Raw genomic sequence first — 12,500 nt, 5'->3', positions numbered from 1 at the left:
ATTATAAGACCATCTCGGTGAGCGTCGGGTTAAAAGTGTGTTTATTAAACATTAAACACGTGCGAGGCGTCAGGTTTTTATCAGCCGCGTGCGAACGCACGTGTCGTTTATCACGTGCCATAAAAGTGACACGTTCCTAAACCCTAAAATAAATATTTTATATAAAATTTTAATGAAAGTGAAGTGTAAAATGCACCTGAACGCATCCTGTGATAGAGACAGAGATAGAAATCCTGAGATAGAAATTGTAAAAATAAATAATTCTAGAAATAATAATAAACTTAATATTTAATACATAATTAATAAAGTATATTATATGATAAATAACATAAGCATAATATAAATAAAAGGATGTATAATAAATAAATTATGTATTAATATATTATGTAAATCTTATTTATTTTATTTTATTTTATGCTGTTATTATTAAATAAGATTTATAAAATATATTAATACATAATTTATTTATTATATATCTTTTTATTTATATTATGCTTACATTATTTATTATATAATATACTTTATTAATTATGTATTAAATATTAAGTTTATTATTATTTCTAGAATTATTTATTTTTACAATTTCTAGAGCATTTTATTTTCTCTATTTTCTGCTTATGATGTTTTTTATTTGTCTTTTTTTTCCTCGTGCATTTTAATGTATGAAAAGTGCTATATAAATAATTTTTAAAAATATACCCGCATTTTATTCGTTAATAATAGGTGTTTATTTTGTGCAACAAAAAATATAAATAATTAATATATCGTTATAAAGAATATGATAAAGAACGCTTGGACACACCTGATTGCGCTGTGATTAATCACACACACACTGGACTGGAGTGTGTGTATTCATCGTGTGTGTGTGTGTGTGTGTATTCATCGTGTGTGTGTGTGTGTGTGTGTGTGTATTCATCGTGTGTGTGTGTGTGTGTGTGTGTGTATTCATCGTGTGTGTGTGTATTCATCGTGTGTGTGTGTGTGTGTGTGTGTGTATTCATCGTGTGTGTGTGTATTCATCGTGTGTGTGTGTGTGTATTGATTGTGTGTGTGTGTGTGTGTGTGTGTATTCATCGTGTGTGTGTGTATTCATCGTGTGTGTGTGTATTCATTGTGTGTGTGTGTATTGATTGTGTGTGTGTGTGTGTATTCATTGTGTGTGTGTGTATTCATTGTGTGTGTGTATACATCGTGTGTGTGTGTGTGTGTGTGTGTGTGTATTCATCGTGTGTGTGTGTGTATTGATTGTGTGTGTGTGTGTGTGTGTGTGTATTCATTGTGTGTGTGTGTATACATCGTGTGTGTGTGTGTGTGTGTGTGTGTGTGTGTATTCATCGTGTGTGTGTGTGTGTGTATTCATCGTGTGTGTGTGTGTGTGTGTGTGTGTATTCATCGTGTGTGTGTGTGTGTGTGTGTGTATTCATCGTGTGTGTGTGTGTGTGTGTATTCATCGTGTGTGTGTGTGTGTGTGTGTGTGTGTGTGTGTGTGTATTCATCGTGTGTGTGTGTGTGTGTGTGTGTGTGTGTGTGTGTTGATTTGTACAGAAGGAGCGTAAGCTGCTGCAGGTGAAACGCCTCGACCTGGACGCGGCTAAAACACGGCTAAAAAAAGCTCGAGCAGCAGACGCTCGCTCTGCGGTGAGTAACTCCATCACACACACACACACACACTCACACCCTCACACACACACTCACCCATACCCACACACACACACACACTCACCCACACCCACACACACACACACACACACACACACACCTGTCTGTCTGTTTCTCTCACTGTGTGTGTGTTGATTTATTTGTTTTCCTGTTACTATAAACACACAGTGCCTTCTGTCTAATTTATTAATTATTGAATGTGTTTGAATTAATAAACAGATATTTGATGAATCATTAGAATGTCTTTAATGTGGTGTGATCGAGTATAATTAATTAATTAAACTCTACTCCTGTCAGTGGGGTGTGTGTGTGTGTGTGTGTGTGTTTGACAGATGTGTTATAGAGAAATAATAAACAGAAATATTAATCACACTGTAAAAGCTTTACTGAATGTTAGTTAATATTCAGCACTGGAATTTCCTGAACCTGTTTCCGGGTCAGTGGTGGAGCAGATTTCCGGGTTTTTATTCGTAGTTGCCCGGTGGAGAAATACGTACAACAACCAGAAAAAGGAAAACGCTTCTCCTTATTGACGTGACGCACCTCGATGCTATAATTAAAGCGCAAGCCACTCGTACACGCATCGCTCTGAATAACTAACGTTAGAAACGCAGACGATCTGTTCGGAATCATGAACACAGCAGCGTGTGTGGGAACGCCGACACATCCGAGGAGGACGAAGTTAAACATTGTGTAACTCCCGTGTGTACTACACGCGGTTAAAGATATCGCGAGAAAATAACGACGCTAGCGGCATCTTTCAGGTGTGGACTCGTGTGAAGAGCTTCACAGCACTCACGATGATAATCTCGCGCATATTTGTTTCTCTTAATCTGTACTAACGCACTTAATCTGTACTAACGCACTTAATCTGTACTAACGCTCTTAATCTGTACTAACGCTCTTAATCTGTACTAACGCTCTTAATCTGTACTAACGCACTTAATCTGTATTAACGCACTTAATCTGTACTAACGCACTTAATCTGTACTAACGCACTTAATCTGTACTAACGCACTTAATCTGTATTAACGCACTTAATCTGTACTAACGCACTTAATCTGTACTAACGCACTTAATCTGTATTAACGCTCTTAATCTGTATTAACGCTCTTAATCTGTATTAACGCACTGTATTAACGCACTTAATCTGTATTAACGCTCTTAATCTGTATTAACGCTCTTAATCTGTACTAACGCACTTAATCTGTATTAACGCACTTAATCTGTATTAACGCTCTTAATCTGTATTAACGCTCTTAATCTGTATTAACGCTCTTAATCTGTATTAACGCTCTTAATCTGTACTAACGCACTTAATCTGTATTAACGCACTTAATCTGTATTAACGCTCTTAATCTGTATTAACGCTCTTAATCTGTATTAACGCACTTAATCTGTATTAACGCACTTAATCTGTATTAATGCTCTTAATCTGTATTAACGCTCTTAATCTGTATTAACGCACTGTATTAACGCACTTAATCTGTATTAACGCTCTTAATCTGTATTAACGCACTTAATCTGTATTAACGCTCTTAATCTGTATTAACGCTCTTAATCTGTATTAACGCACTTAATCTGTACTAACGCACTTAATCTGTATTAACGCACTTAATCTGTACTAACGCTCTTAACTAGCTATCTAACTCTGCTTATGTTTAATATGTAAGGAATAACACACGGCAGACTGCGCTGTGATGCGGAACTAGAACCGAAGAGTGTTATTTTCTTATAAAAGCATGTTCTGGAGCGTGTTATTCCACTTACACCTCTGTGATTCATCAGCGATTATTACTGAGCGACACGTCACACCTTTTATCGGTTTATAATTACACTTACTGCTGTGGAACGTCCGAGAGACGAGTTATTCCTGTTCTCACTTACAGTTACAGCTGCGATAAACACTCATCCTTCACCCTCTCCCTCTCTCCCTCTCTTTCTCTCTCTCTCCCTCCTTCTCTCTCTCTCTCTGTCTTTCTCCCTCCCTCCTTCTCCTTCTCTCTTCCCCCCCCCCATTCTCTCTCTCTCTCTCTCTCTCTCTCTCTCTCTCTCTTAAGAAACCAGAAAGCATAAACTCCTCTGTCCTGAACTCTTTCCTTCACTGGGAAAGTTTGATTGTTATAAAGCACTGACACTGGAGACTCCTTCCATTCATCTTAAATAAATATCTTCTAACAAAAACCTCACCATATTAAAGAATCTACGTATCACCTTGTTAAAGACAACACGTTTTTAAATTAATAATATTAATAATAAAAAATCAGATTATGTAGAGCCCTGTGAATGAGCTGTTACTATGGAAACGATAACATATTAGAACAAGCGCATTAATATAAACCTGTCGATCACGTTACAGTCAGAATCATCCGTGCTGTTATACAGAAATAAAGCACACCTTCTGACCAATCAGATTTCAGATTTCAACCATGCTGTGGAATAAATAAATAGATAGATAGATAGATAGATAGATAGATAAATAAATAAACACTTGCTTGGTGTGCTCGCTAATAAATTTGTTTACGTTTATTTCTCCATCCCCACTGTCCGTTATCTACTCTGCAATAGGAAATGGTTTCTCACACACACACACACACACACACACACACATCTATGATCAGGTCTACAGTGGTCTTCTCTAATAACATGTTCTTCTTCTTCTTTTCTAACCCACTTGTGTTTTATCCTGTCCTGTGCTTTAACGAGCAGGAGTTTAGCTCCGCCCCCTCGCCAGGAGAGGAGTACGTGTTTTCTTACATGCTCTCCTTCTTGCATGTCAAATGGCTGAAGGTTTGTCTGGGCCTTTCTGTGTGTGTGTGTGTGTGTGTGTGTGTGTGTGTGTGTGTGTGTGTGTGTGTGGTTATCTCACCCGATCATTTAGTGTTCCTTCTTCTTTCTTAAACTTTCTGATTCTTGACTCCATTTCCTGAAAATAAGTGCATCTTTATCGTGTTGCGTTGTGTGTAGCTGTGCACTGATATCTGATATCTGATATAATCATAAAGAACATGTATATTTTTAGGTTTAGTTTTCGATAGCTGATGAATAAGGGCGTTTTCACACTTCAGTCCGCACCCAGGACCGATTCTGAGCTCGTCAGGGGGCGGGGCTTATAGTCATAGATTTGCTTTCAGCGCAATTCCGTGTGTCACTTTTATGCACAAAATGGTAAGCACTAGGATTTTTTAAAAAAATGTTCTTCAACACTTTAATGGCGAAGAACAACACTTTTTTTTGGAGGCGTGGCGTTTCGTCGTGCAGGAATCCACGCAAACGATGAACGTGATCGTCATGATGTTCTCAGTGCAAACACTCACACATTTACCTTTACAGCATTTAGTCTTTATCCAGCGCGACTGACGAAGTGCTTTGTCGTCTTTAGCATAAACACATCCTCATGCTAGTTCACGAGGGCAGGGACGAAGAGGAGCGTCAAGCTGAAACCCTCTTAGGAGAAGAAAATCCATGAAAAGAAAACACACATCAGTTCTCCTGTTTTCTTCCCAGTTTGGTCATCTGTCACTTCTCTCCTGTCATTCGACGGCCATATCCTGTCAAGTGCTATCTACCCTCTTCTACATACATGAGCTCACAGATGCCCATGATTGGCTGGTGTCTCTGTGATTGACAGGTGAGAGAGAGTATGCCCCTCCCACCCAGAAAGCTCAGCATGTTCTTCACTCCTGGAGGCGATGGAGGAGTCGTGTTTTCCGGTCGTCCGTCCGTCCGAGATTCTCGTTAGTGCGATATCTCAAGAGCGAGCGATTGAATGTTTGTAGGATTTATATGGAATTATCATCATAACCAGCGGATGAACTGATTACATTTTGGAATCGATCCAAACAGGATGAAGGTCAGAGCAAGGTCAAATGTCTGAAACAGTTTTTCTTCAATACCTTCGTTGATGTTTGAAGTGTATTTTCAGACCGGTGTACAAATCAGTAAGGCGTTCTGTCTTCTCCGCTGAGCGTAAAACTCTTTTCCTGCCATCACGACACTTTAAACAGGAAGTTCGATGACGAGATGAACGAGTCACGGAGAGCTTCTCTGGAGCGCTCCCAGGCAGAACAGCAGCTTCCACACGTCACCAAATGTACCGAACTCTCAGAGAAAAAAAACCTGGAGAAGAAACACAAGTGTGAAAACGACCTTAGAGTCGATGAAGTATTGAAGTTAGCTGCATGGTTTCATTTTTTTCCTCTCAAATTAAATCGTGGTCTGATAAAACCGTGTTCCTGTTTCTCAATGCTGACCAGTTTTGGGCTCAGGAGATCCAGCAGGTAAGCGTGAACATGGCTGAACTCCTTGTTCTTCCCGTGTTCTTCTCCATGTTCACGACTGATTTATTCTGTTCTGTGATGGACATGATGTCTGCAATCGCTGAATCTGGCTGTATATATGACGTTAAAGTGTGTGTGTGTGTGTGTGTGTGTGTGTGTGTGTTCCTCAGGCAGAGACGGAGCTGAGGATAGCTCAGAGTGAGTTTGATCGCCAGGCGGAGATCACCAGGTTACTGCTGGAGGGAATCAGCAGCACTCACGTACGTACGCTAATCATCTTCTGCTTATAGTGAACTTCTAATCCAGCAACACACACACACACACACACACGGGGAAACAGTGGTGAGTAAACGTAATTTGATGATGTACTTGAGGAAAGCTCTGTGATTGGTCGTTTGCACTGTCAAAGTGGGCGGAGCTTAGTCACATTTATTGACAAAAGGACCAGAGTTTATAGTGACAGAGACAAATCTGTGTTGTGGAGCTACAGTGGACTGACGAGGAATAATAATAATGTGCGTATGTGTGTGCGTATGTGTGTGCGTATGTGTGTGCGTATGTGTGTGCGCGTGTGTTTGCGTGTGTGTGTGTGCGTGTGTGTGTGCGCGTGTGTTTGCGTGTGTGTGTGTCAGGCTCATCACCTCAGGTGTCTGAGTGACTTTGTCGACGCTCAGGCTGTGTATTACGCTCAGTCTTATCAGTACATGGTCAATCTACAGAAACAGCTCGGCAGGTCAGTGTGTATATTCACACACACACACACACACTCTCACACACACACACACACACACACACACACACACACACACTCACACACACACACACACACACACTAACACACACTCTCTCACACACACACCCTCTCTCAGTGCTGCTCTGCGTTTCACTCCTACAGTATATTAAATGTTTTTCTTTGTCTTTCTTTCATGAATCTTTACTTGAATTGTGAATAAAATGAACATTTTTTGCTCTTTTATTCTCCATCTGTTTTCTGTTCTTTTGTTCCTCTTTTCCATTCTTTCTTTTTCTCTTCCTTCTATTTGACTCTTTTTGATTTCTTAATTAAACCATAAATCATATGAGATGCTTTTATTCTTCTGTTCTTTCGCTTCCTCAGTTACAGAATGCGAGTTAATGATAAACGATTCTCTCTAACAGTTTTCCTTCAGCTTTCTCCTCCAATAACAACCAGCCTGCTGCCTCCTCTGCTGGAATTTCTGTCCCTGCGACCTTGGCCACGACCTTGACCCCGACCCCCACCGTGACCCCGGGTCAGAGTTCACCGAGCCTTAACGAGCTGCGTAATTCCTGCGGTCCGCGCCGAGCGCGCGTGCTGTACGATTACGATGCCGCCTGCAGCAGCGAGCTGTCCCTATTGGCCGACGAGGTGAGTGATGTTTTTACACAAACACTTTCTTTAAAAATACACTTTTTAAAAATATATCTATAATAAAATCATTTTTAATACACAATTATACCTTTTAAACTGTGAAAAGCCACGCCTCCTACCCGAGTCACTCTTACAGACTCTCCCTTATGCACCTAAAACGTACATTCAATACACATTTAATACACATTTAATACACATTTAATACAAATTTAATACTTATTCTGTAAAATTTTAACAAAAATTCTGCTTTTTGTTTAATTTTTATGTCTTTTTTTTTTTAAAAGGTTTTTCCCTTGTCTTCTCAGATATATTTCATTTTGCATCTAGTATGAGCTCCGTTTATAAAAATTCCTTCTTATGGAGAAGATGTTTGATCGTCCATGTTGATTTAGACAATTACTCTAATTAACATCAAAGAGGAATTTTATTTACTGTATTTTTCAATCTGTAAGAAAATCTTTTGGCTTGTAGTCACGCAACAAATAGGTTATAATAGTTGTTTTGACTAGAGTACCACCAGCAGGGGGCGCTGAAACACTTTCTCTAGAAGCTTTCCGTAAGAAAATATCCCCACACACACACACACACACACACACACTTTTAAATTCATCCATCAGCGTGTAATAAACGTGTATCGTGTGTGTCAGGTGATCACCGTGAGCAGCGAGCCGGGCCTGGATTCTGATTGGCTGATGGGGGAGAGAGGACACCAGAGAGGCAAAGTACCCATCACTTACCTGGAGCTGCTCAACTGAGACACACACACACACACACACACACACACACTCCGACCCGTCTGTGTCATTTCACTCTCAGTATTTGTGCCTTGTTTGCTCGTGAGTAGCCAAAAACAGACTTTAGCATTTCATTAACGTGCCATAAAGAATTATTTTCTACTCAGCGTGTGACTTTATAACTAATCCAGAGTGCTATAACATGTTATAACGCTTTAATAAATATATCAGGTGGTTATAATGCCAAATGTAATAATTATTACTGTTTGTTTTGGACACTAGATACGTGTGAGAGATGATGAGATTATGGAGATTATGGAAGAGATCATGATTGTAATCCTGTTTTTTTTTTTGTTTGTTTGTTTGTTTGTTTGTTTTTAAAACCATGCCCTTATTGACTTTCCCTCGTCCACTTGGTTAAGTGCCCTTGGCTGTTTAAGGTCACATTAAAGTTCATTAAAATGGAATGAACACACTGCAGACTTCAGGAACAGTGTTTAAGCTGTGAATATAAAGAACATCTGTTCAACACATCCATTTCCCGTCTCGTGGCTCGTGTGTGTGTGTGTGTGTGTGTGTGTGTGTGTGTGTGTGTGTGTGTGTGTTTTAAACTGAATATATTACACATTTAATTATTTTTCTTCGCCCTAAGAAAAGTGCACGCTTTAATCTTAAATCCTGGTTATTGTCTGTTGTTAGCGCAGGATCTCAGCGAGGTTCGTGAGGTTAAAGGGAAAAGCTGTAGCTTGTGATTGGTTTAGGAATTAAAAATATAAATATATATATATGAGTGGAATTGTGTAAATTAATGAGCTTGTAAAGAGTTTAGCAGCATTTTCATCTGCTTTGTTTTATTTTGTTTCTTAAAGTTTGTTTGATTTGTTTATTGAGACGCGGTTTTTACTTTTTCTTGTAGATTTTTGGGGGGCTTATTTATTCAAAGTATTGTCTGTCTTTTTAAAGGGTTTTTAGTTTTATTTTTGAACAATTTAAGACTATTTATTTTTATTTTTATTTATTTTTTATAGTTTTTTATCGGGGTGGGAGTGTTTATTTATTATTGACATTTTTTGTAGGTTGATTTTAGGTTTTATTTCGAGTTTTTTTTTTTTTTTTTTTGAGGCTTTTGTGGGGTATTTTTTCTTTTTTTTTTAAGACAGGTTTTATTTTGATTTTTTTTAATTTATTTATTTATTTATGACAGTTTTTTTTGAAGCTTTCATTAGATAACAGGTTTTTTAGTGTTTATTTTGTTTTATTTGATTGTTTGATACGTGTATGTATTGCGTGTACGGAAGGAGTCTCCAGTGTCAGCGCTTTGTAACAGTCAGAGGTAAAGCTGTAACTGTAATCTTCAGGACAGAGGAGTTTACGCTTCTTTGCGGTTTCTCAGTAACATGCGGAACAAGCTGCGATTTATTTTTTCTCTTATTAACTTCAGGAGAGAGAGAGTAAAGAGAGTCTAATGAGGGGACGAGTGTTTATAGCTGCTATAACGTCAGTGGTATAAGAGGAATAAAACACTAATTACAAACTCATCTCATTAATGAAGCAGTAGCGATATCTGAGACAGCCAATCAGACGCGTCGTGCTGTTTACAGTAAGGAGCAGAGCTGATGTTACGTCGTTAAACAGAGTTTATTTATCATTATAACACTGTTTTATCAGTGAAACCCCTTTATTTACATTTACACAGAGCGATCAGATCACTCATTCGGGTCGAAAGTGTCCAACAACGTCGCCTTTCACAGCAGTTCATGTTCAGGCCACTCGTTTTTATCTTTTTTGTCTTTTTTTTCTGCGAGTGGCACTTCAGAAGAGTTCTAGACGAGTTATTATGCAAATGAGGACGATGCACAAACCTGAAAACACTATCGCGACAGTTCAGGCAGAAATAAAATCAGGATGTTTGTGTACAACTCATTTTTGGCTAAACTGTCACTTTAAAAATAAAAACAATACAGTAATCATTGAAACAGTGTGAAATCGATGTTTGACCCTATTTTTTTAAACATCAAAAGAACAGTATCATCACACACGTATCAAATGACGTAGAAAATCCAGTTTTGGACGTGAAAATAAATTTAGAAAAAAAGGTTCAGGAATCGGTAACAGAAGCATGTCGCATGATGTGCAGCAGGAGTCGCGCTAGCCGTGGTGCGTTAGCAGATCTAGCCCTCGTGCTAATCATGAAACACAGACGGCTGGCTCCCGTTTCAGTCTCGATTGTAACCGACCCATAAAGTGCATTCACGTTGAAACGTAAAACAAAAATTGTTCTTGAACAGAAACACAAATTCAGGCACGAGGAGAAGGACACATGCGACGCTCCCTGTAAAAAAAAGAAAAGTACCCTGGGAGTCGTTCTTCGGGCCTCAGAGCTGAAATATGGATGATATGAGAACTGTAAATATGTGCACTGTAAATATCGCAGTATGTCGCAGTATATAAATCGATGATGTGCACATGCCGGCTGGAGGAGATTAATGATTAGTGGTAAAGTGAAGCGCATGTCGCAGCACGTCGCAGCACGTCGCATCGTGTTTTATTTCTTGAACGGCGTCAGGCGGCCGATGTTGTGCCAGAAGTTTCTGCGCTTGGGTTCGGCGAGCATGATGACCTGCTGGGGCAACGCCGACGGCTTCTGACGCAACAGCAGGTCGTAATACGGACGAGTCACCGCTAGAGAGAGAGAGAGAGAGAGTAGGGAAAGGTCATGAGGTCAAGGTTCACACACTTTCAGTCTTTCTCTTCATCACTCGTGAGCAGACGCTGGTTTGGAGACGCTGTAGAACGTGCGAGGTTTTAATCAGGCTGTGAGTCAAAGCAGGAATGGATCAGCTGGTGATGAGGTCATGAGGTCAAAGTTCACGCATGCGCTCACACTCCTAAATCCGCACCCTGTTCCTAGGGATTTATCCGGGAATCTCTCAGTGCACTGTGAACGTTTCCACGTTACCCATGATGCAGTGTGAGGGGTTAAAGATGGCGGGTGGACAGGAACACGGTTAATATCATCACACACACAGTCGATGAGCAGAAGCTCTGTGTGTGTGTGTGTGTGTGTGTGTGTGTGTGTGTGAGAGAGAGAGAGACAGTCTGGATTCAGACGGACAAACAGGAGGGAGGTAGACGGCAGAAACAAACTGTTACTCAGTAGAGTTAATAAATCATCGTTAATACACTACTTTTTGGGAAATTCTGCTTTTTTTTTAATAGTGAAAGTTGTTTTGTGAAATCCCACAATGCACTGCAGTGTGTTATTGTATAGACGAGCATCAGTTCTGTAGGATATATCGAAATGTTAAAGCTAAACGTTACTGTAATTATGGTCAGTATGAGTAATACTGCGCAGTAGTACAGTTATAACAGTATAAAGTGCATGCTGTAGCTGATGTCCTGTAGTTAATGTAGTACAGTGGACTTCAGTGCTATAGTTAATATTTTAATAGTTAATACAGTACCATAAAGCATTGTAATACACACTCCTGGGCAGAAAAATGGGCAAAAATATGAAGCTTTTAATGATCTTAAAAACGGATCACTGGTCAGAAAATGTACTCCTGATCGCTCCTGTGGCTCCGTTTGGAAAAACCAGAAACAGGGAAATTCACTTCTATAGTCTTCTTGCGACTAAGATGTTGAGGTTCTCGGGAGTGACGAGGTTGGACAGGATTAGGAACGAGTACATCAGGGGAACAGCTCATGTTGGACGTTTGGGAGACAGAGTTAGGGAGGCCAGATTAAGATGGTTTGGACATGTTCAGAGGAGGGAGAGTGAGTATACTGGTAGGAGAATGTTGGACATGGAGCTGCCGGGCAGGAGGCGAAGAGGAAGGCCAAAGAGGAGGTATATGGAGGTAATAAATGAGGATATGAAGCGAGTGGGTGAACGTGTTGAGGATGCAGAAGATAGGGAGAGGTGGAGAGTGATGATTTGCTGTGGAGACCCCTGAAGGGAAAAGCCAAAAGAAGAAGAAGAAGAAGAAGTCTTCTTACGACTAATCTTTTAAAAAAAAAAAACATGCCAGAAAATATTTTTGGAAAAGTTTGTACACCCAGACACGTGTTAGTTTGAATTTTACATCAAACATTTGAATCATTATCATGATTTTGTGTAGAAGAAGACTATAGAAGTGAATTTCCCTGTTTCTAGCTTTTCCCCAAACAGCGAAAGGAAACCTGCGAGTGGAGGCACAGGAGCTCTCAGGAGCGCGTCTGCTTCATTCTGCTCATTTCCTCACCAGTGATTTGTTCTTAACAACATTAAAATCTCAGTAATCTCAGTTTTGTGCCCAGGAGTGTAGTAAATTTAATATAGTATAGCTAATAAAACGTAGGTTTCAGATGATATATATAGTTAATAAAGTACAGTATGGTTAATAAAGTGCTATTAAGTGTATATATTGTAATATAATACAGTAAAGATAAATTAGT

At 39.4% G+C, this 12,500-nt stretch overlaps 2 protein-coding genes across 7 annotated transcripts in view; one reads left to right on the top strand and one right to left on the bottom strand.

The window, feature by feature from the left end:
* sh3glb1b (SH3-domain GRB2-like endophilin B1b) overlaps window positions 1–8,600 on the top strand; it is a 13,978-nt gene extending 5,378 nt beyond the window's left edge. For 2 of the 3 annotated variants that reach the window (XM_053227698.1, XM_053227696.1), the window contains exons 4-11: window positions 1–17; window positions 1,546–1,638; window positions 4,369–4,449; window positions 5,916–5,939; window positions 6,110–6,199; window positions 6,572–6,672; window positions 7,098–7,326; window positions 7,977–8,600. The exon at window positions 1–17 is cut by the window's left edge and continues 117 nt beyond it. In XM_053227698.1, the coding sequence (XP_053083673.1) occupies window positions 1–17; window positions 1,546–1,638; window positions 4,369–4,449; window positions 5,916–5,939; window positions 6,110–6,199; window positions 6,572–6,672; window positions 7,098–7,326; window positions 7,977–8,084 (743 nt within the window). In that variant the 3' untranslated portion in view covers window positions 8,085–8,600. The remainder of the gene's footprint in view (window positions 18–1,545; window positions 1,639–4,368; window positions 4,450–5,915; window positions 5,940–6,109; window positions 6,200–6,571; window positions 6,673–7,097; window positions 7,327–7,976) is intronic. The other variant, XM_053227697.1, reaches the window with a different exon arrangement.
* Window positions 8,601–9,684: 1,084 nt separating this feature from the next.
* arhgef4 (Rho guanine nucleotide exchange factor (GEF) 4) overlaps window positions 9,685–12,500 on the bottom strand; it is a 45,558-nt gene continuing 42,742 nt past the window's right edge. For 2 of the 4 annotated variants that reach the window (XM_053227507.1, XM_053227509.1), the window contains one exon: window positions 9,685–10,745. In XM_053227507.1, coding sequence (XP_053083482.1) covers window positions 10,609–10,745 — 137 coding nt within the window. In that variant the 3' untranslated portion in view covers window positions 9,685–10,608. The remainder of the gene's footprint in view (window positions 10,746–12,500) is intronic. The other 2 variants (XM_053227506.1, XM_053227508.1) reach the window with 1 other exon arrangement.

Source organism: Pangasianodon hypophthalmus, chromosome 21 (genome assembly GCF_027358585.1).
Source record: "Pangasianodon hypophthalmus isolate fPanHyp1 chromosome 21, fPanHyp1.pri, whole genome shotgun sequence".
Lineage (NCBI taxonomy): Eukaryota > Metazoa > Chordata > Actinopteri > Siluriformes > Pangasiidae > Pangasianodon > Pangasianodon hypophthalmus.
Note: the sequence above shows the minus strand (reverse complement) of the source record. Positions and strands in the feature narration are given on the sequence as shown.